The following is a 24606-nucleotide window of genomic DNA, read 5'->3' on the forward strand; positions in this document are numbered from 1 at the left end:
CGTGGCACTCTAGGAACGGCATAGTCTCATACATCTAAGAGAATAGGGCTGTGTTTGATTCGCAAAAAGTTGACGCATTTCATAATCGCTACATTACCATGCATTTTATCGTGGAGAAATGCAATCATCTGACTACGGGCAAAGCTAGTTTTGGTATTCCCGAAGTCAGTTGGGGCGTGAAAAACTCGTTTACTTTTATACTTTCTTGAAATAAGTGCTTAACGGTTCGACTTGGAAACACGTTCAATTTCGTCCTTCTTTTTAATGGCGTAAGAGTTAGAAGACCCACGGGCGGCGTTGATGAGTTCTTCCGCCAGGCACTCGGCCATGGTCTTCAAGTTACGGAAGGACGCTTCCCGCGCACCGGTAGCCAACAAGTAAAGAGCGTAGTTGACGCGACGGAAAGGGGACATATCCACAGCCTGACGACGGACCACACCGGCACCACCGACACGAGTGGAATCTTCACGGGGACCCGAGTTGATAATGGCATCCACGACAACCTGCACGGGGTTTTGGTCCGTCAACAGGTGGATAATTTCGAGGGTGTGTTGAATGATTCGTACCGCCATGAGCTTCTTTCCGCTGTTGCGGCCCTTCTTCATCAGGCAGCAAGCAAGACGCTCCACAATCGGGCACGAAGCCTTGCGGAAACGCTTCTTTTGGTAACGTCCAGCAGTGTGCGGCAAATAAGTCGCGTGGTCTCCCTTGCAGGCAATGTAATCCTGAAGATGGAGAAAAAGGGTACAATGAGTAAAGCATCTACAAAAGAATTTGTTGCAATCAGACACACTCAACCACCACTCACCACCAGAGAAATATCACGAATTTCGATATCATCAAAGCTCCATTTTCCGAATAGCTTGATCTCGGTTGCTCCACCGGCGACAACAAATTCTTCTTCCTCTTCCTCCTCGAACTCCTCTTGGGGTTCTTCAACAGGTTGTTCCTCCATCGGAGTTTCTTCCACTTCGGCCATGATTGCTAAGAGAACGAAAACGAAGTGATGCGTGGAGAGAGTTTACTACAACGAGCGAGCAACGATGCTGGTAGCGAGGCAGGATTGCGAGGAAGGGGGTCAGTGCGGCTCTTAACCCGCTCTGGAACGACTTACGGGAGTTTCCTCGTGCAGAAAAAACCAAGTAGGCGTGTAAGTGGTAAAAGCTAACGGAAATCAGCTCTCTACTAGTAGCTAGTTGGGTCCGATGGACATACGCAACTTGTAAGTTTCTCCATAGGTTTCAAGCGAAATTCCTGATTCCCAATTTAAACAATGTCGTATGTTGCCGGGTAAAATTGTTAGAAATATTTTCAGTCAGACCGAATGTAAAACGATAGCCAGCTTTTACTTATACGGTCAGAAGGAAGATACGAAGCAAACAAACCATACCAAACCCCAAAATACTCTCCATTGTTCATATTGAGATCTACTGAAAATGCAGTTTTCGCGGCTAGTGTCAACGCATCCTGTATGGAATGTATTGCACATATGGACCTACGTATTGACTATGGCTAGCTAGACCTTCCGAGTTTTGATGTGGGAGAGTCTAAAGCAAAAGAGAAGAAAAATTCCAAATTTCCTTATTTTCCAGCCACCAAAGCCTTTTCTAGAGATTCTACCTTGGCTTCTAGCGCTTCCAAGCGTGGAATCAGTGCTGCCAATGCATTCTCGGAATACTTCCCCAAGACATCCACCTCTAGATTGACACGATCCCCCACTTTTTTCGCTGGCACAATTATTTTCTTCTGTGTATACTCGACCAACATGAACGTGAACCATTTTTCTTGGTAATCGACCTCGCATACAGTAAGACTCGTGCCATCAATTGCAATGAATCCTTTTGGTACTATATAGGCCAACACATCCGGTGTCACCTTGATCTTGAAAAAGAGTGAATCTTCATCCGTCCACCGGTCAATAATTTCTCCAGTGTCATCGACATGGCCTTGGACAAAGTGCCCCGAATTGCGTCCACCAATTTCGCTTGCGCGTTCCAGATTGACAGCGTCTCCCGTCTTCAGATCTCCCAAGTAGGTCCGCCGTATTGTTTCCGGTGCAAGTCCAACCCTGAAGATGGATTCGTCGTAATCGAGCTCGGTTGCTGTTAAGCATACGCCTGAAACACAAATACTGCATCCCAAGTAAGCACCTTCCATCATGATTGATGCTTTGACGGTCAATTCAGTTCCCGATCCTTTGGTCCCATCCCACAACGGCATATCGTCTCGTTGCGTCAACGAAACAACTTCGCCCATTTCTTCGACGATACCGGTAAACATATTTCGGCCGAAAGGAGACCGGGCACGAGGTGCCCCGGATGTCGGTAGAAAAGCAGTCACTACTGACAACGGCGAAAGAAGAAATCCTATGCTCACCAATCGCATCATGGCAAATATTTATACAAGTTCGGTTGGGAGCGTTCCGAAAGGCTGTTTACTGTTAATCGTCGATTAGTCAATCAATCGGTCAATGCTATCGAAAGGAATTCACCAATCACTCTGTTTCAAATCGCTGTCGATTTGCGCTTCATCAATGCGGTATTCGATTCGATTTGATGTGACTCTTGAGCATTATCGTCAAGGATGAGTCCCGTACGAAAGATGAATCTCGTCGGGATATTCGCACGAATGCCGATCCGATGCGCACGTAGTTTCCAGACGTGTCCGTCTGTACATCGCTCGATAATCGTATGGTGAAGAGGCGATCGATGCGTATGTTTGGGACCCGTGTCGAGAAACAACACCAAAAAAGCCACGTTCCGTTCTCGCGCGTTGGGGATCCCAATCGCAAAATCTCACAAAATCTCGCGAGTGTCTTTTGGGACTCTTTCCGATACGCGTAGCCGAGTCAAGGTTTTCTGTGGTTTTGGGGTGGCGTGTTATCCACTCGTTTCGTTCGCAAAAGGGAGCACCCGGGTCGACGTAGTATTGTGCGTGCAACATCGACTGCGAGTGTATTGCGAGTGTATTTGACTTTGCCTGACTGTAGTGTAGTTCGTTTGCTGCGGAAGTAAAAGATGAGTGGCGAACGGTGGGGTGATTCCACTTCGGAGGACGAACTGGACCTCAGGATTACTGAGCCCGTCCATACGGGTCTTAACGACGGTACCATTTCAACACAATCACTCTTGGATCCTATACCTCAGGGAGCCAAGGTAACTGTTCCTCCAAGTCGCTACAGCGCCGAAGCTGAGGAAGATGACGGGAACGATGAGCACAGTGAAATGGAGGAAGAGGAAGAGTCCTCCGACGACGAGGAAGACCCCAAAGAGCGTGAGCGGCGACTGGTAGCCGCTCGGGAATTGGCGCAGCAAAAGAAGGAAGAAAAGAAAAAGAAGCAGGAATCTTTGAACGACCAGCTGGACGACCTGGACGACATTCTCAACGAACTTGGCATTGAAGCCAAGGTTGTAGAGGAAGAGAGTGGAGTTGACGCTACAACTGAAGATGTAGCCGTGAGCTCTGGCGCAAACAGTAAGCGAAGAAAAAAGAAGAAAAAGAAGGGAGAAGGTAGTGCCCCTGCTTCTGCTGAACAGCAGGAAGAGACCAAAGTTGAAGAAGCAGCAGCTGCCGATATTTCAACAGTGCTCAAGGCCAAGGCCAAGCGCAAAAGTAGCAAGTCCGCTTCTTCTACCAGTGCAGCAGTTGCAGCAGCGAAGGAAACTAGCGAGGCCAAGAAAGGACTGGAAGTAAAGAAGAAAAAGAAAAAGAAAGACCTTCACTTCCCTCGGTAAATCATTTACTCAGTCCGGGGTGACAACGACTTTCCTATCCATGGTGCCGACTTTCCTTTGGGGGTTTTGCGATCTTCTTTATCCCAAAATCAATTACATAATGCTACTGCACTTGGACGCTTGTTACAGGGGGATAGCGATATCATACAAATCTTGCGATCGAATCCATTTCTGTTTGCATAATCTACTTAGGTGAAACGGTAACTCGCTTTCCCCTGCTAAATCATAGCTCAAATCTTCCCCAATTGTTTGTACGTATACCGTTTGTGGCCTTTTCTCTATCGTTTAACTTTTACAAAATGTGCTTGATGTATTCGTTGATGGCTTCACCGCGGTCTCCATAGTCTTTATTGTCCTTCACGCCCAAAGTCCGGCGTTCAAAGTCTGTTTTCAATTCGGACAGTCGGAAGGGCCATAGAAATGTTGCGGCTGCCTTGAAATTCTCGCCAACGTTGTACAGCTCGTGTACCAAATCTTCAACACAGATCATGTCGTTTGTGCCCAAGTGTTCTTCGATGACGGTGTTATCCGATAACGGCACACGCTTACCGTCAACTTTTCCGAACCCCCGACGATTAATTAAATCTTCAACCACCGCTTTGGTCGGTGGGCCGTATACAACCCAGGGTTCCACCAAATGCAACAACTTACGGGCGGAATTGTCGTAGCGAACAAAGACACCATCGTTCTTTTCTCGCAACCGCAATCGGGAGAGCGCCTGTTTCACCAATCGAGGCGCGCCAACATGATCCCGGATACGAACCGCAAATACCATGTTGGATCCGACCGAATTTGTTTGGTACGGAACCGTCGTGACTTGACCGTCCTCATCCTGGAGCTCCTTGACGGCTGTTTCTTTCTTGTTGGATGCCCGTTTCTGCATACCCTTTTTCGAGACACGATTGTACCTAATCTCGTTATTGCGGCGAGACCGGGCTTGTGAAATGAAGGCTTCGGGCTTTTTGACGTAAAAGGCCTTGCTTTTGCCCCCGACCTTGACGCGGTGTGTGGGAAGCGCCGCAGCATCGCGCTTGCGTTTGAGATCATCGAGATCGTGACGCTTCTTTAGGACCGACTCTGGGATCAAGGCAAGCTCAGACTTCTTCTTGGAAGCAACCATAATTCGGAATGATCAATGGGGATCTACTAAAGATAAACGATTGTATTTGTTTTGCTTTAAAGAACAAATTATCAGTAAGCAAGGAGGACACCGCGCAACGAGCGAAGGGCTTACACTTCGTTGTCGGTCCTGAGTTTGATAGGGAACAAACAAGCTTTCTCAATCAGTCGTTGGTGGAGCTCCCAATGGGTTATTCGCCTCTTTCGTCTGTCAGACTATCATGAAACAACATCCGGGCAAAATCCAGAAACTTGTTATTGGTATAGTGCCTTCGTGTTCTCACCCGAACGCTGTCCTGTGCTTTCTAGGAAGTTCCGTAACTTCCGTATGGGGAGTCCCATCAAATGTTTTTCACATTCATTATCACTCGGTACGTTGTATATCCAACACCCCAGCGTCGCTTTCGGTAATTTCTGGAAAATTCTCTAACTAATGCATGTTTCTCACCCGTATTCCCGAACAAAACGCTAAATACTCAACGGATGATCGCTAATTTACTGTTAACTCCGTCCACTTTCCCGCCTTATCCATTTTCGAACATTTCGCTCTCCCTCACAAGGCCAACGACATATACCTTTTCCTTGTCATCTAGTAGATTGCACCTCCTTCTGCGCTAAAGACCTCTACGGGGGTCTTATTTACGTTCAAACCTTCCAGTCTTTTAGGTTGTTTTCTTCAAACTTGTTTCGTTCGTGATGACCGAAACGCCGCATTCGGAAGACTGCCCGAGTCCACGATCCCATGGTTTGCACATATTTCCCATACGGAATCGGCTCTTTACAGAGGAAACCGTGCCTGTACGAAATCACGCTGCGGTTTGCTTCACCATGACGCACGAAAATCCCTTTAAGTCGCCTCGCGAAGCAACCGACGTTCTGGAAGCCGATGCTGTCTCGCACGTGTCGTCTTTATCGAGCGATTCTCGCCGACGGAACAATTCTCGATGGAACGGAGTGGACATGACAGGTGAAACGGGTACGGGAGCGCTACTATTGCCTCACGAAATCGCTTTCTTCACCCCAAGGACGCCATCCCCAGAATGGCTTGCAGGCGATGAAAGAGACAATGGTGAAGGTTTTACTCTAATGATGCCACCACCTCCATCTCACAAAGTTCCAACAACGACAGTCCGGCCTTCACCATCTCTGCCTCGGCCTATCCTTGGCAAATTCCGATCCACACCCATTTTCCCCCACCCGAGTAGTATTTCTCCCATTTTCGAAGGCAGAATTCGGACGTCGGTTGCCGATCAATCTCTAATCTCTCAAGTGACGGAGGATGACACTCTTTCCTTACTCGGCAACCGACCCCGACGACGACCAGTGCGTGGAAGCTCCTCTGCCATTTCGGTAGGCAGTATTGTGGGGCAATCTTCGCTAAAAACAGTTCCGACATTGGCTACTGTCAGTATATCGGAGCAGAGCTTTACGCATCAAATCAAGGCGCAGCAGACACTCGATTCGCTCGTCGCGGAACGTTCGCCGATGCGCCATGGTCTCGTCAAGCGGGAGTTACACTACATGTTCAAAAGTGTTTCCAGTCCTCTGCGTCGATTTCAACAAAGCCGTCAAAAAGTTGATCTTCAGCGAACCAATAAGGGCTGCTTGACTTGATAACTTGAATCGGTCAAGGGAGTCACCGTATGTGTCCCAAATGGGATGATTACGTTGCTACGCAATCGTTAGTTGTTGATTTATATTCCCAGCTGCTCGACGATTCGTCTGTGTTTCTATGTGTGCGGGAACAATTTTACCGCAACAATTTTAGTATTAAAAGTAGGTTCAGTAAAATTGACATCATTGCTTCATCTGTCTAACAAAAACCCACGATTGGTATCTAGTCGTGCATCCCTACTATTCCCCAAGTTCTTTTGACAAGACACTACGTATCTCGTTCACGCCAATACCAAGAACACAGCTCTGAAATAAGCATCATAAAGTCGAAGGCAACGGACGCGTCGAAATGCACGCCTCGACAGCCCGTACGGCGGACCACGGACGCTGCGTCGCTGCAGGTGACAAGTTGTTGCAACAATGTTTTCGACATTCTGTAGGGCGCCTTCAACAAGACGGGCGTGATAGTCGACGCGTGGGTGGCAAGGATTTGAAGGTATCCAACTTGACGGCGCAATTCGAGAAATGAAGGGGCCTTGGGATTCTGCGGTGATGGTGTTTGCGCCGTTGCAATATTAGGTCGCGACCTATGGGTTTTCAACTCAGTCGAGACCGTTCCGTGTTGCAGACCAAACGCCTTCCAGCGTCGCCAACTGACAAAGTTTGGCGGTGGTGGGATTCTCGCCGCGTCGCAAGCTTCGACCAATCCCCCTACTTCGAGTATTTCGTCCATCATATCTAGCGCATCCGTGACGGCCGCATCGGCATGCACGCTGGCACGTTTGGTCAACATCCCCATCCGTTTCTGCCACAAGGGCGGGAGTGGCAAAAACTCGGCAATACAAGATACTAACGGAGCGGGCAGCTGCATGGTACGGACTAGTGCTTGTGTACTGCTACCCCGGAGTATATACGGGATTTCTCCCGTCTCTAACACAAGACCAATACCATGTATACTCACTTCCACATCTTTTTCCATTTTGACACTCGCACGATCTTGTTGGAGCAAATGCCAAATCTTCATCATCTCGTACCTCCGTCGAGTATGTTCCTGCGATTGCATCAAGTATACTTGAACGGTCGAATCCAGAATATTTACCAAGTCTTTTGACTTTCGACGTATTGCCACATCTCGCGCCGTATGTCCTTTGGCATCCTTGATATACAATTCGCAACCCGCAGCGACCAGTGTCTGGACAGCTTGTAATTTGTTACGCTTGCAACTCATTAAGAGGGCGGTAGAGTCTTGATTGGTAACGGCGTTCAGATCAGCCCCGGCATCGATCAGCGTTTGACAAATCTCTGCGTGTCCCCGTTGCGCCGCGAGCATGAGGGCCGTCGTTTGAACGCGATTCCGCCGGTTCACATCAGCGCCGTAGTTGTGCACCAGCAAGTTTACGACAGCATGGTGTCCTTCTTGTGCAGCGCGCATGAGCGGCGTCGTCCGGTTGAGATTCGACATTTCGACGAGACTTTGGCCGCCCACCTGTAGTAAGTGGGCCACGACCTTTTCGTGACCAAAGTGTGCGGCCTGCAATACAGGGGAAGTACCGTTTAGTGATGTGGCTGACGGCGACGCTCCGCCTTGGACGAGTGCTTGGACAACCGGAAGGTTACCTTTCTGCGAGGCGAGCATGAGCGGTGTGACTCCCTTAGCGTTGGCCAAGTCGACGGCGGCTCCGTAACGGAGTAGGTCCCAAACGGCTTCCGTTACGTTGCGCCGAATTGCCACGTGCAAGGCTGAATCCCATTCTTTCCCAAACACCACGGCTTTGGGGATGAATGCTCCGGAAACGGTAGGATGCATGTTGTGTGGGGCCTCGGCGGGCACGGGATGTGCGTCCGAGGGCGACGCGACCTCCGCATCCATCGCCCGATCGACCAACGCGTCGTTCGGTGACAAAGAAGGTCCCCCCGATACTGGTAAATACAGCGATAGTGGACCAGTGGTACTGGAACGATCCCGGCTCGTCGATGGCGAGTCCGCTACGGATGTCAACCGGTGCTGTGCGGCGTGCGCCGCGTGTAGATCCACTGACGGTGACCGGTACCATTCGGGACGTGGTTGGTAGCGCAGCGTTCCGCCGGGTTCCAAATAATCGGTCAATTTGGATGCCAGCGCGCGTTCCGTTTCCTTCCGGGCAGTATAGACAACCGGATGACTACGACGGTTGGATTCCAGTAACGGACTCCTCGGACCTACGGGGCGCGCTACTGTACACGAGGGTGGAATGTCGGGGGTGCTTTCTTCATCGTCTAGCTGCTCCCTAACATCTTTGATAGTAGCACCGCATGATGATTTGTCGTGCTGGTCACTGCAGTGGTGCTTTGACTGCCGTGGTTGGTGGTGTTCACTGATGCGCGTCGCCGCGACATCTGTCGTGACCGACGGCGAGCAGAAAAGGAGGCGAGCCTCCACCGCAACCTGATCACGGGAACGCTTGCTGCTGGCGGACATGCCGTGTCTCTGGTGGAGAGAAGAAGAAGCGAAGTTACTGTCTATTTCTAGTAGTAGTCGTACTCTCTTTGCATACAAAAGGTACTCTCTCTACTCTGGCGTCTTCCCTCCGGCTCTTTCGTGAGTAATTCTGGAACCCCAAGGCTGTTTCCCGGTTTGCTTCGGTTTCGTTCATTGCACTTTTGTGTCGCACTGGTTGGGTGTGACCAACGCTGACTCGTGCGCCTTGGTGGAGCGTAGAAGGTGTGTGCGTATGCTTACGGTGGGTGACGTAGATTTCCCTAGTCGGAAATGTCGTCGATGGAACAGAGTGACTCAAATCAGAACTGTTACTTATTAGAATGTTCCGTGTGCTGACGTCATTGTCCGAAATTGATTTTGTGGATTTGTGAAATCAGGTCTTCCGAAACCCTTCTCACCCCACTCACTGTCACTCACATTACAAGAGGGCTACACACACTGAGCACGACGGTTTGTCAACATGGTGCCATTGGGGTCGTTTCGATGGTGCTGTGTTTTTTTATTCTTCTTCTTCGGTGGGTACCAGCGCTTCTATGGACGTACGGAAGTGTGCACGCGTGGTCACCGCCCGTCACGGCCGCTGTGGATCACGTGTCGCGGCGTGAGTGGTTGGGGTTCCTCGTGAGCACCGTGGCCGTCGATACACCGATAGACGACACCGGTCTAGCAAAGGATGCATCCATCCCACCAACTACGTTGGTTTCTTCTCAGGAATTACCAATCATGCTCCGTGATTATACCAAACTCGTCCCACTTGGTCCACCAGAAGCCAAGCTCCGGAACGAATACAGCCCTGATGTCGCCGACCGTCTCACAAACATGGACAAGGGGCCCATCGACGCACTCGCGCAAAAACTCACGAACGATTTAGCAAACGGCGCGACGGGTCGGGGTAGTTACATTGTCACGGGCGATTTAAATCCACGCATCTTTCGAGACGACTGTGTCTTTCAGGATCCCACCAACCGCGTCGCGTCGCTCCGGCAGTATCGTCAGGCCTTGACTATATTGTTCGATCCGGAACGGTCCGTGGTGGAAGTACTGGAACCGGTCCGTCGGATCGTGAGTGACACGGATGACGGCAGTATACGACTGCGAGGACGCTTTCGCCAACGTGGTTATCTCCAGTTCCTGCCGTGGCAGCCGTACGTCACGGCCTACGAATCCACCATCACCTACCGGATTGATCCAGACACGGGTCGGATTGCCGAACAATCCCAAACTTGGACGAAATCTGCCAATCGGGCCTTGCGGGAATCGTTCACTCCCTCATGGAATGGGTCGCCGCCAGCATCGTCACAATTGCCCACATCGGACGAACCTGAACCGGTTCGAGCATTGTTCCGTAGGGTCAACGGCCGTCGACCATACGAGTACAGTGACGAAGAACGTGTCGAAATAGCGGATCTGGTGCGGAAAATCGTAGCGGAAAACGCATCGGAGCGACAAAGGTACCAGTGGTCCGAGGATGCACTAGTGGGACGCTGGATTTTGGTCTATCTTGAACCCGGTCCGGAAGGCAGCGGCGTCGATCGGCGCGTTCCGTTTCCCGAATTCCCTTGGAACGACAGTTACCAAATCTTTGCGCGAAACACGGTAACCAACGTGGGCGAAATATGGGGTCCGTCTTTGTACGCGACCGTGTCTGGAAGCTTGAGCGAGCAAGACGTGGGCAGTCGAACCATGCCAAAACGCTTTACTACAAGCATTCACGGCGGTCAGATATGTTGGAAAGAGGTCAGACCATGTGTGCCCCTTCCCATTCAAGGGGAAGGCGTCTTCCAATTGGAGTATATAGGACCGCGACTGCGAATCTTGCAAAACTTGAACGGTGGTGGAGCGCGTGGGGTTCAAATTCGTTTGCCGTAAAAATTGTACTGGCAACAATGGGAATGGCAAACCAAGATGTGCAAGATAGTTCTAAAGTGTGCTAGCAGATTAAAAAATCCTGCAAGCATTGTTCCTTTTGAGCTACGGTTTAATCTCTTTTTCGATAATCTCGGCCTCGATAATTTTGCCGCTGTCTGAGCTGCGCTTCGTACCGCCGGAGAAGAATTGTGATGGGCGTCTTAAAGCGACCTGAATAACCTGACCTGCCGCTTGAATTTCCAATTTTTGTATCTTGCCGTTTATCGCAATCAAACGGCCCATTACTGATCCGCGCGGTCCGCTTACGGGAAAGCCCAGCTCTACATGGGAACTGGTTTGTCCGTTAATAGACGTCGAGCTCGAGCTTTGTGAAAAAGCGCTTCCCACGGTAACTGGCTGTCCCAGAACATTCTCAACTTCCTCGTTGCCAGTAATATATGATCGAGCTTCATCGAGCAAGGCTTCCACGACTTCCTGCTGATCCGCTATCGTTTTCGACAACTTTGACATGACACTCGACATGATTGGTCCCACGATACCTCCCAGCATACGAATGGGAAGAGGAGCATCTTTGAAAATTTCTTTTAAACTTCCCCTGACTTGCTTCTCGATGCGTTTGTTCTCCATCGCCGCCTCTTTCTCCTTGGCGGATTGAAACCACGATGAGGGCAACACAGACTTTGCCACATCTTTGACTTTCGAGCCGGCTGATTTCGCCTTACGTTTGACTTTATTTAAGATATCGTCTACCCCGCTACGATTTGCCACATCTTTGACTGTCGAGCCGGCTGATTTCGCCTTGCTTTTGACTTTGTTCAAAATTCCGTCTACCCTGCTACGATCTGCCACATCTTTGACTTTCGAACCGGCTGATTTCGCCGTCTTTTTGACTTTATTTAAGATATCGTCTACCCTACTGCTATCCCGTTGACTACCGTAAAGTCGCAAAGACGTAGGCTGCTGCCAACTTTTTTTTGGTAGGACAGGCACAGGGGTGGTGGGGACGATGCGACCCGTCTGTAAGGGTCTTTGCGAACCATTTGTACCCACAACAAAGGCGTTTACAGTCGCACTGCCCGTCGTAGCCGAAAACGCGGCCGCTGCCGTCAACCAACTCCCGTAGCTTCGTGTTCGGGTTCGAACGAGAGAACTACGATTCTGTATCTTGACCATTCTTAGCATGATCTTGTGCGCAAGAAGTGAAGTTTATGATGCAGCTATTTCGCTCTGAGGCAATGCGATGATTTTGTGTGTCACACAAAGCAACTGTAAACGACGTACGCCGTACGACAAGGCAGAAGTTTGAGGATGCATTCGCAAAAAGCAAACGATCGAGCCAATCAAAGTTGTAGGATTGGATCTCGCACCCGGAGTTATCCTTCGCGAAGGATGTCTTCAAAACAACACATAGTTTACAATGATTTAGTCTCTGCCCGTATCGTTTACTGGAGCGACCGACCAAGGTAGAGATTCAGGTCCTACCGTGAGCAAAAGAAAAGTATATGTCAAAGCTAAGATAAGAGGTATTAGACTAGCAGGAAACGTAGCCATCAACGACTACATGCCACAACCGTTTATAAGCGACAGGCTGAATGCCCCGTATTTCTCCTCATCCGGTTTGCTATTGAGCAGTATTCTGTTTACGTCAATGAATGGTGGTAAGTCCACCTTTTCCTTGGACGCTTCGACTTGCGCGTGCAGAATACATATGTCCGAGACTGGCTCTTCGTAAATGTGTATCACAAAGCTCTGTTGCTTGTAAATGAAACTAATTCGCTTTTGACGAACCACGTGTCGTTCTGGACACCGTGTCATGTAAAATGCAGCATACTCACGTTGACTGATTATACGCTTCTGTTCGATAACTTCTTCTTCGAAACGTTGAACCGTCGTGAGCTGATAGACACTACCCAACAAGTTATTGTCCGCGTCTACGTTGCTGCGGCGACGAACAAAGGCATAATCGTACTTTTGGCCAGTTTGTTGTACGTAAACCTTTTCCACTTCGAAGGTTTGATGATCAATATCGGGCGGGAATGAATAGGTGTCTGGCATGGATTTTAGTAAGAACTTGGCCGATCGTCGCTTGAGATTAGATGGTAGACCGACCAGATTACTAATCACATCAATCAAGCGGTTCATTTTGCCTTCAAAGTCAGTCGCGTTGTCAAGCACGTACAGATGAGGATGTCCTACCCATGCCTTCTGAGTCCTGCGATCCACTTCGATCGCTTCTTCCACATTTTCGGTGCGCACTTTGTTATTGTCCAACGTGTAGGCGTGTTCCGCGCCGTCTGCTGCCGTAACGAGATGGAAAATAGCGTCGTAGCGATTATCGCGCAACTGCACAACATCCGTGTCGCGTTCCTGCATAACCTTTTGGAACTCTTCCTTAGTCACGTACACCGTACCATCCATCGATCCTCGGTCGCATAGGATGATGCCAGGTTTCCCACGCGCTTTCAAAACTCGAGCTACATTGTCTTCTAGATTAAGTTGCACATCCAGCACAGTACTTTGGATGATCCGTCCCATTCCGGGTGTCGAGAAGAAATCTACCGACATCCCGTTAGACATCAACAATGTGTAGGCTTCGGGACAGGTAATCACTTCGAATCCTCGTTCGCGCAAAAAGTTGAAAACTCGAGCAAGAGCCGTTGTTTTACCTCCGCAAGGACCTCCCGTCATGACAAACTTGTACAGAGGGGCTTTACCTGGTGAAGAAAGGTTTCGTTCGGCTTCCGTCAAGCTCTCATTGTTATCTGTGTGACTCATGTTTGGTTAATAGCTGTGAAAATTGCGCCTATACCGCGCACTAGCGCGTCGAAAAGGGATGAATATGGACACAATGGGACGACACAGGTGGCGTGAGCATCAAATTGACTAACTGCAAATACCGAGCCAACAAGCATGGACTCACTTTCAAGCGAAATACATCGAATCAGAACGCGAGCGAAAAATCCATAAAACTCTGTTTTACTGTTAACGTCAGAAAAGAAAATCAAGTTTTTCGTAGCTTTCCAATTTGACCGTTTTCCAGCGTGACTATTGACTGTGAAGTTACAGTTAATACCTCTAAATTCGGTGATAAGATGTCAAGGACTCTACGGGTCGACACAATCCAGCCAAAGAAATTCAAAAAAAGATTGGCCGGATTGGGATTTTTCGGCAATCTCAACCGAGATGTTTTCTGATTGTGAAGTTATCATTTCCGATTAAATGTCATCTGTAAAGTCTCCCCAAGGAGACACCAACGCTAGTGTGCATAATCGCATGCATGCTTTTCGCAACGAACAATCTTTCGTTACTGCGATAGAATCCAAATGAAAAATGGATCACACCATGTCGTCGCTTCCAAGGACAGAGCCTGGTGTCTTTGTTGAGGCAGTTCCGATATCACTGTCTCCATTTGAAGAGCCTGCCTCGCCTTTCCACTGCCTTGCCCCGTATAGGATATGATGTAAGTCAGCAGTCAAAATATCTTTGTCCGACGATATGGGCTTGAGCAGGAAAAAGTCTGCCCCTGCGGTGACAAACTGTACCTCAACGTCGTTAGCCGAAAGGCCACATATTCTTGATTTTACTCCTTTACTGCGTAATGCTGCGACTGTCTCCGTTCCCAAAAGCTGCTTCTCCATGCTTGCCATATATTGATCAACAAAAATAAGATCAAAAGTGTCGCTTTCTACCATAGTCAGTGCTGCTTCTCCGCTTGCGGCGTCCTGTACAATCCAACCAGGTTCTACTCTTTTAATGGCTCTCGAAAATAACTTTCGAAGGACAAGATTATCGTCGACAAATAGAACAGATATGGTCTGAGGAAGCTGGTGAATGGAGGTCGCGACTGCTTCATTGTGAGGAACGAAATTTGACATCGACTGTGATTTCGTTGACGTAGTGGCTGTTCGCAAACTGTTGGTAAGCAAGCGGCTTCCCTCCCTTGACGTTTTCTCGTATAAGTCAAGTGAATTAGAATCAAGATCTACAATCGACGTACGAAGGTTCACCTCAAAGCGTGTTCCAGGACAGTGTGGAATACCGCTATCAAAGGTCTCGTCCAATGCCAAGTCTCCCTTCATAAGTTCAGTCAAGTGTTTGCACAGACAAAGACCTATACCAGTACCCTGATTTAAGGAATCGAGACTCTCCTGAAACTTGGAAAATAGGATGCCTCGCTTCTCACTTGGAATACCTGGACCGGAATCTTCCACTGAAATCACAATTCTATCTTCGCCAACAGCTCCTGCTCGTAGCCGAACGTACCCCGTAGTGACAAATTTTGCCGAGTTTCTTGCCAAATTCAGAATGACTTGAGTTAATCTCAAACGATCCGCCAAAATCGTAAAATTGTCCGCACAATCGATGAGAACCTCAAAGTTTTCTCTACGATTGTAAATCATTGCAGCCACAGGTTCAAAGACATCTTTCTTGATATCGGTTGGAGACATCGCTATCACTAATTGGTTACTAGCCGCACGATGCATATCTAGCATACTTCTGAGTAAGTCGTTGATGAAGTGCAGACTTCCTTTAATGATATCGAGGTCTTCTTGCACCGATTGTCGAGCTTCCTCAGAAGCTAAAGGAGGATCGGTATCCACTTCCATCGAAACAAAGCTCAGGGCTGACATGGCGGCTGACAAAGGATTTCTGACTTCGTGCGCGATAAAGTCGTTAAGTTCTCGCTCGGCTTTGGCAGACTGTTTGGCGTTATCAACCAGAAGAGCAGCCTTTTCAGCTTCAGTCTCTGACTTGACCTTACTCATATGCGCCACGCGGCGAATTGATGCACAGACAAAAACCCGATCAGTGCACACGAAAGAAAAATCATTAAGGTTCCAATAATGACAAAGGTATAATTCTCTTCGTACATTCCATCCAGGGGAATGACGATCATTGTCCACTGATTGGAAACCATCTCAATCGTGTCTTCATAGGTACGGCCCCGTTTCCGTTGATCCGCTAGTGATGTTTCCGCGAGAAAAGACACTGACGGTTTATTTTCGACCATATTTACTGCAGCCCCTCCCATAAACTCGGGATCGGAGTTTTTTGCGGTTGAGTCGAACAGGTAGACGGCGATGCTCTGCGACTCAAACCGAATTGCTCGGCTCAAAAGAGACGGAATGCGAATCACCACTGTCGCCAGATCAAAAGGCCATTTGAATTCCGGGGAGACTGGAATGCCGGGATGCATGAGTATGACACCGTAGGCACTCGGATCGGACTCTTGCACGAGACGAAGTCGTGGCGTCAGAGCCGATTTTCCGGTGGATATTGCGGCATCAATCGTTCTCGCTCGACCCTCAGCGGAGTAGAGATCAAAGTCCACAGCAGCCTCATTCCCTTCCAGCGGTTCGATGAATCGAACAGGAAAATAAAATGGTTGTTGCGAGCGGTAGCGTGGTGAAAAAAGCCCCGTTTCTGGATCCGGTTCCAGACCCGTAATACCCTCGTAAACCATGTCAGGGTGGTTCTCCGAATAATAAGCGCTGGCCTCCGCTTCGGCCGCAGCCCTCTCCGTCGGTGAGCTGATGTTGTGTGCGCAACACACAGCCTGAAATTCCAAACCTGTAGCGTTCATATACGTTTGGATTTCACGAAACTTGGGACGTGTGATTTGCCGTTCGTAGCATGCCTGATGCATCCACATGGCGAGTGTTTGGTAATCCTCCCAAACTCGTTCGGTTTGTTGAACCACATCAGACGCTTGCCGAACAAAGTTGTCTTCCACTTCTTCTTTGGCGGATCGAACACCAAGAACCAGAAAGAGACTGCTGGCAAAAACACCAACGAGTACAATTAGGATAAGAAAGACAAGCGCTTTGTTTCGTGAAAATAAATTGAGTTGCGATGATGATGCTGTCGAGTTTTCAAAAGGAACACCCTGAACATCGTCAACTATCTTCCCTCCCCCATCTGAGCCTCGCTTTGATGCGGACGCTACCGCCTTTTCTTGCGCCGTTTTGTGGACAATACCGCCCACGTCTTCGAACACGACTGATTGACCTCTTCGGCGTATCATACTGGAAGCAATCCAGGCAAAGCTCAGAAAACAATTCCCGTTTCGCGTATTTTACTGTTAGTGATGGCTCAGCAAATGCAGTACATGTATTGATGGAACGTAGAGCTTTTGCGACGGACGCAGAGTTGTTACGCTTGGCTGAGTTGCTTGTTTGGGAATGATGGTGGCGAAACAGACAGCGAGGTTGTGTTTTGGACCTCCAATAATCGACTCAATTTTACTGCTTGGAGGTCAGTTACGGTCAGGTCACTCCGCGACATGTTACAGTCTTTCTTCGAAATTCACTTTACAAGTGAAACCAAAATTATTGTAATTATTCCGAAATTCCAGGCGACGAACGATCACCTTTGTAGAAAGCTCGAGCTACTTATCCATTCATCCCCGTAATAGTCTTGTTAGCCATATATAGATCCGAAAATCGGACTGCACCGAGCTTGATGTTCGATAATTATAGATTGTAGGAGGTTCACAAATCTAATTGAAGAAATGACTGCATGCGCATGCCTTCGACTTTCACGTCATTGGGTCTGTTTTCGTCCGGACGACGTCCCTGACTGTGACTCGTCGTCATTCTCGGCTTTCCGTGAGATGGATCTTTCCCGATCACAGACCAACCCATCGTATCTTGTGCAAAGTTGGACTGCTATTCCGAGAGCCGAGTGGCAGGAAGCGCGCTATCCATCGGCACCACGCCGCTCATTTCTTCATACTGCGTGAAAACGATAGGAATAGTCGTTGCTGTCTTGCATGTGCAAGTGGTAAGAGGACGTAGAAAATTGGACTCTGAATTAGTTATAGAATTGAGATTAGCAGTTGAATGCACATAAATAATTGTTCCGTTGGAGTGGATCTCCAGTAAATTAATTTGATACGATCGGCAATCACGATGGAGTCAAAAGGCACAGCAACTCCCAACATGGAGATTGCAGAGATTTCCTCAGAGCATACTGTTGCGTCTGCCTTGGACGGCCTTGATTTACCAGCGCTCGCTCCACACCAGGTTGCTCCTCCTCCAACCACTTCCGATTTTAGACAGGATGCCACTTCGGAGACCCCCGCACCCAAACGCAGAAAACATGAATCTGCGATTTCGATTGCTTCACCAACAGAAAGCGTCCATGCAACTTTGAAGACGCCTGATATAGCTTCCGAATCGTCAAGAAAAGACTTCAAAACCGAAGACCTTTCGTTCGAAGAAAGCCCCTTTCGCGGACCTGTGCGTCAGGTTGACCGAATGCACAGTTCAGGATCCGTGTCTTCTGATATGAGCTCCGCGTCCGCTGGAACCGAACGGCATAAGAATCTTTCCCCGGTTCCAACGGCTTTTGCTTCCGAAGTCCCGCCGGCACCACCGTCAACTCCAGCCAGTAATACCAGCATGTTGCCATGGGACGCTGGCGCTGCTACACCCCTCCCTATTCGTCAAGATGTTTTCAACGCATCGGTACTGGAAGAACAGCAGCTACTAGCAGAGGGTGCTGCAACCCCTGCACCGACCAATGCACCCAGGACTACCTCGGGCAACGGGCCAACCTTACCGGATGATTTCTCGGATTGGGCCGTCGGAGATCGGTACGATCTCTTACGGATGCTGGGCCGGGGCTCTTATGGAGAAGTTGCGCAGGCCATTGATTTGTATGCGGGACGTGCGGATGCCTTTGTGGCGATAAAACGAATCCTCTCCCCGTTTGATCAAGAAGTAGACGCTGTACGCCTGTACCGGGAGATTCACATTCTCCGGCGGATGCGGGGGCACGACTGCATTATTCAGTTGTTGGATGTCGTCCAGCCTCCCACTGACGATCTAGACGACTTTCATGATCTGTATTTGGTGTTCGAGTGTAAGTTATGCTTGTTGTTGAAAACTGTCGTCATCTATGCATGTGCCTTCTGACGGGGACCTTTCTCGCTGATTTTTGCAGATGTTGACACTGATCTTTACAAGCTCATCATGTCACCACAATATCTGACAACAGAGCACATTCAGACATTTTTGTATCAGATGCTCACCGGGTTGAAGTTTATTCACTCCTTTTCTGTGATTCATAGGTAGGTGAATATTTAAATGATACGTGATGAAAATGCCATGTTCCTGACTCTTGTCTGTCGTCTTAGAGATCTGAAACCCGCCAATATTTTGCTCAACGAAGACTGTTCGTTAAAGGTGAGTGTGGGCGCAGTGTCGTGTTCTAGTCGAAGTACATAGTGACCCACAAATTTGATTGCTTCCTTTAGATTTGCGATTTTGGGCTGGCTAGAATAGTCGACTCGTCGTCCATGTCAACTTCGAAACAAGACGACGATGTACAGCGACTTAGATCTCCCGGAAGCTTTGGGCTCCCTCCAAAAGTTGGTTTGACCCGACAACTGACAAAGCACGTTGTGACCCGTTGGTACCGTGCTCCCGAACTCATTCTTATCCAGCCATATACTTCGGCAGTCGATATTTGGAGTCTTGGTTGTATCCTAGCAGAGCTCCTGAGTATGCAGGAAGGTAACGTTTCCGGATACGAGGACCGAAAGCCACTTTTTCCAGGTGGGAAATGCTTTCCTCTCTCTGGAGAAGGCGAAACCATGAAGGCGGATGAACGTTTAGACCAGCTGAGTGTTATTTTTGGGGTCATCGGAAGTCCGCCCCCGGAAGATATATCAGCGATAGGAAAGGCGACCGCCTACATTGATTCTCTCGGCAAAATAGAGGGCAAACCACTAGAGAAAGTTTTCCCGGCTGCTGATCCTCTAGCCTTGGATCTGCTGCAAAAAATGCTTTATTTCAATCCAAAGAAACGATGCACAGCCGAAGAGGCGTTAGAACATGCTCTTTTTAAAAACGTGCGGCGAAAAGAGCTGGAAAGAGTCGCCGATACCGCATTGGAGGGACCTGAGTTTCTAGAGTCCGAAGACATTGACCTAAAAATGGTCAAGCAACGTGTCTACGAGGAAGTCATTTGGTACCGCAGGACTCCAGGAAAGGTGAAAGCTGAAGTTTCGTCTAGAGTGTAGGCAGCTAACTAGAGGTAAATATTAACTGCCATCCGGGTTACAGTGGCGGTCAGCAAAGACCAACATAGGTGATACAAAACTTTGTTCTCATTTCCTAAGCTCGTTCAATATATGGATTGTGTCTTAACAAGTACCGAGGCAGTAGCTCACCGTCCGGATGCTCCTTTGCCACGTACATACCCAACAAATAGGCTCGTACTTTGGCGTCCGATACCTCATCACCAACTACAGGCCCGCCGTAATCGGCAACGGCCAAGTTCACAAAGGATTCATGAACCGAAAATTGATGACGCATTTCGTTGTATCGACACACGGCGTTTTTCATGACCACGTCGTTCGCCACTCTGCTCGAGACAAAGGCTACGTTTTCGAACTTGACATCGTCGCATTCTGCCGCTCTCAGTAAGGTCAAAGCTGACTGGATCAATTGCGTCTCTGCCCCTTCTTTGGCCGGTCGGCATTCGGCAAACCACAAGTTGTCGGCAGTTTGTTGTACATCCATGATGCCTCCTCGCCGCAATATCTTGAGCAAACGGAGTGGCGCTAGGACCGGTACGACACCCGGCAAAGCCGCCTTGACCCATTCCATTTCGTGGGCCTGACAAGGATAGGCCAATTCCCCAAATTCTGCATGAAATCTTGTGGCCAGTGCCTTGGGGGCAATTCCTACCTTGTCGTAGTGCGGCGACGATAGGACTTGGGATTCCAAACAGTCGGTCGCCGTATCTTGCAACGTGCCATCGTTAGTGTCATCGTCGTCGTAGCTATCGTCATCATCATCACTGTTCTTGTTGCTTCCCATGTGCGGATCTCGTCCATATAGGAGTCGATTCAAAAGACGCGAGGCAATGTTCAGCGGTGCCAAACGAGCGTCAACAAGAACTTCGTGCCACATTTGGGCACACGCAGTCTTCATGACTTCGTAATCGACAATTTTCCCGTGCCAAAAGGGGATGGAGTGCAGGTCCATTCCGAACAGGGCAGTTCCGCTGGAACCAATCCGACTGTCCAAACCCCACGTCGTCACGTAGCGGCCATTGACAAAAATCCGTCCGGCCATGTCAGGATCCAACAGTAGCGTATGTCCGGATGGCATACATGTCACCATGGCAGGCGGGTCTGGATTGAGCATGAGAAAATTGGCTTTAATCGCCTCGGTCAGGAAATCAAAACTCGGCAGATTCGTCAATTCGTTGCCTGCCCGCGGTTTCCCTTCCAACGTCAAATGGATGCGGGTAATAGCGAATGGAAATTTCTTACTCAAAGACGAGTTCTTTGCTTTCTCTTCGGCTTGGTCGGCCTGCGCTTGTGGATCTCGTTGATTGCCGTCCGCGTGGTCCGTAACAGTGGCACACAAGGATTTCACGAACGGATCGCCGGCGCAGGAGGCCGGCAAGCTCGGGGTCGTCCCGTTGGACAGGGTAGAATCCATGAGATCGAATTTGTACTTTTTGCCGCGGACGGAATAAATCTCGAGAACGTACTTGGCCGTTTCGTCGTAGAGGGCGGCGAGTGCGCCGAACTTGACGTCGTCGTCCACGGCACCCCCGAAACTGAGCATGGACAATTCTTCCGCCTGCACGGCTTGTTGATTGCCGGTGGCGGGCAAACTCCGGTATTCCACCACCGCCTTGTAGAGGATGGTGGGTGGCATGTCTTCCACATCCGTCCCATCCAATTCCCCGGGAGTAAGTCGTTCGGTGGATGCGTACAGAAGACTAACTTTCCCTAGTATCCAAGCATTCTGTGTCGTCCAGTCGTGTTGCTGTTCGAGTTCCAGTGCCGCTTGGGGATCCCTCGGCAGGCCCCGGGTCCCCAACGAAATACACGCGCTGCGCACGTACTGGTGTCGGAAGGAGAGTTTTTCCAGCGAGTAGGGCAAATCCTGCGGAACGGCCCCGTCCCGCCGTTGCGGTTCCCAGGCGTACGCCGAAGTGCAGAGATCGCGAAAACTCCACTGGTGCGGGGCGTGGACGATACGGGCGTAGTTGACGCAGCACAGCAGCGTGTGCGACAAAACTTGCTGGATTCCGTCCAAGACGCCGTCTTCGAGAGGCAACGATGCGTGTGCCATGGAACTCAGTGAGAGCGGAACGGCTTCCGTGAAGGTTTCGTAGCGCCCCGAAACGGACGCCGTGCTGCCCATGGAAGACTGGCGAGGAATGGGCACGGTATTATCCACGGCAGCGTCAGTGGCGTTCTCGGCAGTTGTGCTGGCAGCGACATTCCCGGTGTTGCTACTATCGGTGCTGGGAAGCATAGTGAACGAGTCGGAAGGGCGTACTGTTAATGTTGTTGGCGTGGTTGCAGTCTTTGGGTCCTTCTAGAGACGGCAAGGTATTTCGCGTTTTCGTCTTTTCTACCGTGTACCTGTGTGGCAAAGGAGGGAAAATATGGAATGAATGCAGTAGGTAGTTCTGCGTTTCGTGATTTGATTTTGTCTCCGAGGTTTTTAGTGTTCGACCGAGTCTGGAAGCAGGGTAGTAAGTAACAAGGGTGCGGACGACTTGGAGACGCTGTGCCAAACGACGTATCTGGTAGTTTTGGCTACGGCCCGTGCTAATCTCGAAAGTGTGCCTCTACTGTTTGTCGTCGTATTCGTTAGTCGTATGCGTCGTAGTATTAGCTGTAAAAACAACTGATGGTAATTAAGGATGTATGAATTCACAATTATAAACGTTTACGAGTAAGAGTAGGTAATCATGGAAGGCTATTTGCCGGGGCCGGAATGTGCTTCGGGCGATTCCCAGCTCCCCCAGGTATGCAAATGACTATATGGGCAAGAATGACCACCTAGTTGATTTCCGGCAGGCGCCACAGAGTGTCGAAACGAACTTTTACAGGCACAGACTGGGATGGGACACCTGGATCTAGGGGACTGGATTTCGTCTATTATGGTACTTTACAATTATAACCAAACTCCTTAGGTGAGTGTATTTAGGTGTGACAGTCCAGTGTTCCTGCCTTTTTTTTTTCGTTTCGGACAAGCCATACCGGTAATTGTCTGTCGCAGTGCAGTCCCCATTGCTTTGGATGAGAGGACAGACGAGATTGACAAACGTCACAAGGGGGAAATTCAACCCGAGCCAGGATCCCTTCTTCGCCGGAAACATCGGTTCGCGACCAACGCCAAAGGGACACGTCTCCCTCCCGGCACGGTACACCCCCGCACGAGTGAGGTCTCTTGCGTCAAAGAGAGGAAGACCGAGGCCCGACGTAGACCTACTCACACACACTCACTTTCATATATATATATATATATATATACATATATACATCCTCCCGTAATCCCTTACTCGGTGCGTTTGGAAGCCAACCGCTCATCGAGAGTAACGAGGATAGTAGTTCCGTGATCCTCTCGCCGTCCACGTTGTGTGTTAACAGCAAACCCCAAACGTACCTTTGCTCTTTTTTTTTTTCGTACGAAAGACAGCACGCAACAATGCTTCGTTCCTGGTCGAGAGTCACGATTGGACTAAGCTTGCTCGTGTCGAGCACCGACATCGTGGGAGCCTACCAACCGCAACCACCACCGACACGTCGGGCCTTGTTCGATCAAGCGATTGCCGCAACGGCAGCGGCTGTCGTGGCGGGAACGACTTGGGCGGGAGGGCCACCGGCACCCGCCTGGGCGTCGGGTGGAGCCACGGCCGGAAAATATACGTAAGTCAACTATAGTATATACGTGCATGACACGACACGACGGTCCCAGAATTTGGTCGACAGAACTGGAAACTTCTCGATCGTGGAACTCACGTGCTCGGCCGCTCGCTCACTCTCCCCCGTCATGCTTGCGCATGCCAAATACTACAGGACCATTCCGATTGCGAAACGACGTTATTATGGACGCGTCCAGCAAGCAGTGCACGAATTCTTGGCCATGGGAGGCGATGTCGTCAAGGGTGACTTTACCGCGTTTCCCGTCCAAAACTTTTTCGACGTGGAAGGAACCGTGATTGTCCCCGCCAAACGCAAAGACATTCGCGGACAGTGTACCAAAAAAGACCAGGATTGTAAAGGCAAAGAAATTCGGGACAGTCGCTACAACGACATGAAGGCTAGTATGTACCTGCTAGGCAACGCTTTCCGGACGGATCAGCAAAAACCTCCCGATCGATTACCGTAAGTCCGCAGAAAACAATGGTTCATACCGTCGCCAAATACAGGACATCCCGGCTGATTTGCGTTACTTCTTCCGCCTTGCTTTACAGGACCGTAAAGGCCGCCCGGGCTTTTTTCAAGGAAATCGACGCCATGGAAAAGCTAGTTGCTAAGAAAAAACCAAAAGCCGGAGACCCCGTCGTCGTTGGACACTATGCGGCGGCTTTGGAAATTCTAGACACATACCTTGACTTGGTCGAACTTCCTCCGACGAGTTCTGGTCACTACGATAAAGACTTTGATACGCTCGTGGGAGAATCTGCGCGCATCACCTAATCTAGTATAGGAGGCGCATCGAAGCATCGAACACAAGGTCGAGAGTTAGTAATTTACACAAATCAGCGCTATAGCGATACAGAAGTACCCTCTGATGTTTCGTTCTCGTCGTCCAGAGGTTCCGTGCGCAGAGAGTCTCCAACGGTACCCGACTCCAAGTTACTCGCAGCGACATCCAACGATTCCGAGTGTTCGCCAGTGATCGACGGCTGCACGTCGTGGTCAACGCCATCGTTTATGTTCGGTTCAATTGGACTTTCGTTTGGTCGCACCGAAGTGACCGAAATGAATTCGTCCGTCTCTTCGAAATGGATCTGTTCCATGCC

General features: G+C 49.6%; 11 protein-coding genes across 11 annotated transcripts; 5 read left to right on the top strand and 6 right to left on the bottom strand.

The window, feature by feature from the left end:
• Positions 1-171: 171 nt before the first annotated feature.
• PHATRDRAFT_29097 (predicted protein) lies at positions 172-1049 on the bottom strand. The gene is made up of 2 exons (XM_002182314.1): positions 809-1049; positions 172-725 (listed from the first exon to the last, which is right to left on the bottom strand). The coding sequence occupies exons 1-2, from the start codon at positions 977-979 to the stop codon at positions 219-221; spliced, it is 678 nt and encodes a 225-aa protein (XP_002182350.1). The 5' UTR covers positions 980-1049; the 3' UTR covers positions 172-218.
• A 532-nt stretch (positions 1050-1581) lies between these two features.
• Positions 1582-2280, bottom strand: PHATRDRAFT_38165 (predicted protein; the record flags this gene model as incomplete). Its single annotated transcript, XM_002182315.1, has 1 exon — positions 1582-2280. The coding sequence occupies one exon, from the start codon at positions 2278-2280 to the stop codon at positions 1582-1584; it is 699 nt and encodes a 232-aa protein (XP_002182351.1).
• Positions 2281-3017: 737 nt separating this feature from the next.
• On the top strand, positions 3018-3734 carry PHATRDRAFT_38166 (predicted protein; the record flags this gene model as incomplete). Its single annotated transcript, XM_002182147.1, has 1 exon — positions 3018-3734. The coding sequence occupies one exon, from the start codon at positions 3018-3020 to the stop codon at positions 3732-3734; it is 717 nt and encodes a 238-aa protein (XP_002182183.1).
• Positions 3735-4026: 292 nt separating this feature from the next.
• On the bottom strand, positions 4027-4509 carry PHATRDRAFT_14450 (predicted protein; the record flags this gene model as incomplete). The annotated part of the gene is made up of 1 exon (XM_002182316.1): positions 4027-4509. One exon carries the CDS (start codon positions 4507-4509, stop codon positions 4027-4029), a length of 483 nt encoding a protein of 160 aa, XP_002182352.1.
• A 909-nt stretch (positions 4510-5418) lies between these two features.
• On the top strand, positions 5419-6648 carry PHATRDRAFT_47849 (predicted protein). Its single transcript, XM_002182148.1, has one exon. The coding sequence runs from the start codon at positions 5550-5552 to the stop codon at positions 6465-6467; it is 918 nt and encodes a 305-aa protein (XP_002182184.1). The 5' UTR covers positions 5419-5549; the 3' UTR covers positions 6468-6648.
• A 2758-nt stretch (positions 6649-9406) lies between these two features.
• PHATRDRAFT_47851 (predicted protein) lies at positions 9407-10815 on the top strand (the record flags this gene model as incomplete). The annotated part of the gene is made up of 2 exons (XM_002182149.1): positions 9407-9437; positions 9473-10815. The coding sequence occupies 2 exons, from the start codon at positions 9407-9409 to the stop codon at positions 10813-10815; spliced, it is 1374 nt and encodes a 457-aa protein (XP_002182185.1).
• On the bottom strand, positions 10770-12052 carry PHATRDRAFT_47852 (predicted protein). The gene has a single exon (XM_002182317.1). It carries the CDS (start codon positions 11995-11997, stop codon positions 10918-10920), a length of 1080 nt encoding a protein of 359 aa, XP_002182353.1. The 5' UTR covers positions 11998-12052; the 3' UTR covers positions 10770-10917.
• A 320-nt stretch (positions 12053-12372) lies between these two features.
• Positions 12373-17100, bottom strand: PHATRDRAFT_47853 (predicted protein; the record flags this gene model as incomplete). Its single annotated transcript, XM_002182318.1, has 6 exons — positions 12373-12614; positions 12651-13577; positions 13736-13867; positions 14216-15576; positions 15687-16841; positions 16973-17100. The coding sequence occupies 6 exons, from the start codon at positions 17098-17100 to the stop codon at positions 12373-12375; spliced, it is 3945 nt and encodes a 1314-aa protein (XP_002182354.1).
• A 1301-nt stretch (positions 17101-18401) lies between these two features.
• On the top strand, positions 18402-19693 carry hCDK7 (predicted protein; the record flags this gene model as incomplete). The annotated part of the gene is made up of 4 exons (XM_002182150.1): positions 18402-18681; positions 18763-18889; positions 18956-19004; positions 19076-19693. Coding segments are annotated over 4 exons (1074 nt in total), but the record flags the coding sequence as incomplete, so codon positions are not given.
• A 244-nt stretch (positions 19694-19937) lies between these two features.
• Positions 19938-22103, bottom strand: PHATRDRAFT_38174 (predicted protein; the record flags this gene model as incomplete). Its single annotated transcript, XM_002182319.1, has 1 exon — positions 19938-22103. The coding sequence occupies one exon, from the start codon at positions 22101-22103 to the stop codon at positions 19938-19940; it is 2166 nt and encodes a 721-aa protein (XP_002182355.1).
• A 442-nt stretch (positions 22104-22545) lies between these two features.
• Positions 22546-24280, top strand: PHATRDRAFT_38175 (predicted protein; the record flags this gene model as incomplete). The annotated part of the gene is made up of 6 exons (XM_002182151.1): positions 22546-22602; positions 22718-22770; positions 22857-23001; positions 23228-23481; positions 23522-23965; positions 24055-24280. The coding sequence occupies 6 exons, from the start codon at positions 22546-22548 to the stop codon at positions 24278-24280; spliced, it is 1179 nt and encodes a 392-aa protein (XP_002182187.1).
• Positions 24281-24606: the final 326 nt, after the last annotated feature.

This window comes from Phaeodactylum tricornutum, chromosome 15 (genome assembly GCF_000150955.2).
Source record: "Phaeodactylum tricornutum CCAP 1055/1 chromosome 15, whole genome shotgun sequence".
Classification (NCBI taxonomy): Eukaryota; Bacillariophyta; class Bacillariophyceae; order Surirellales; family Neidiaceae; genus Phaeodactylum; species Phaeodactylum tricornutum.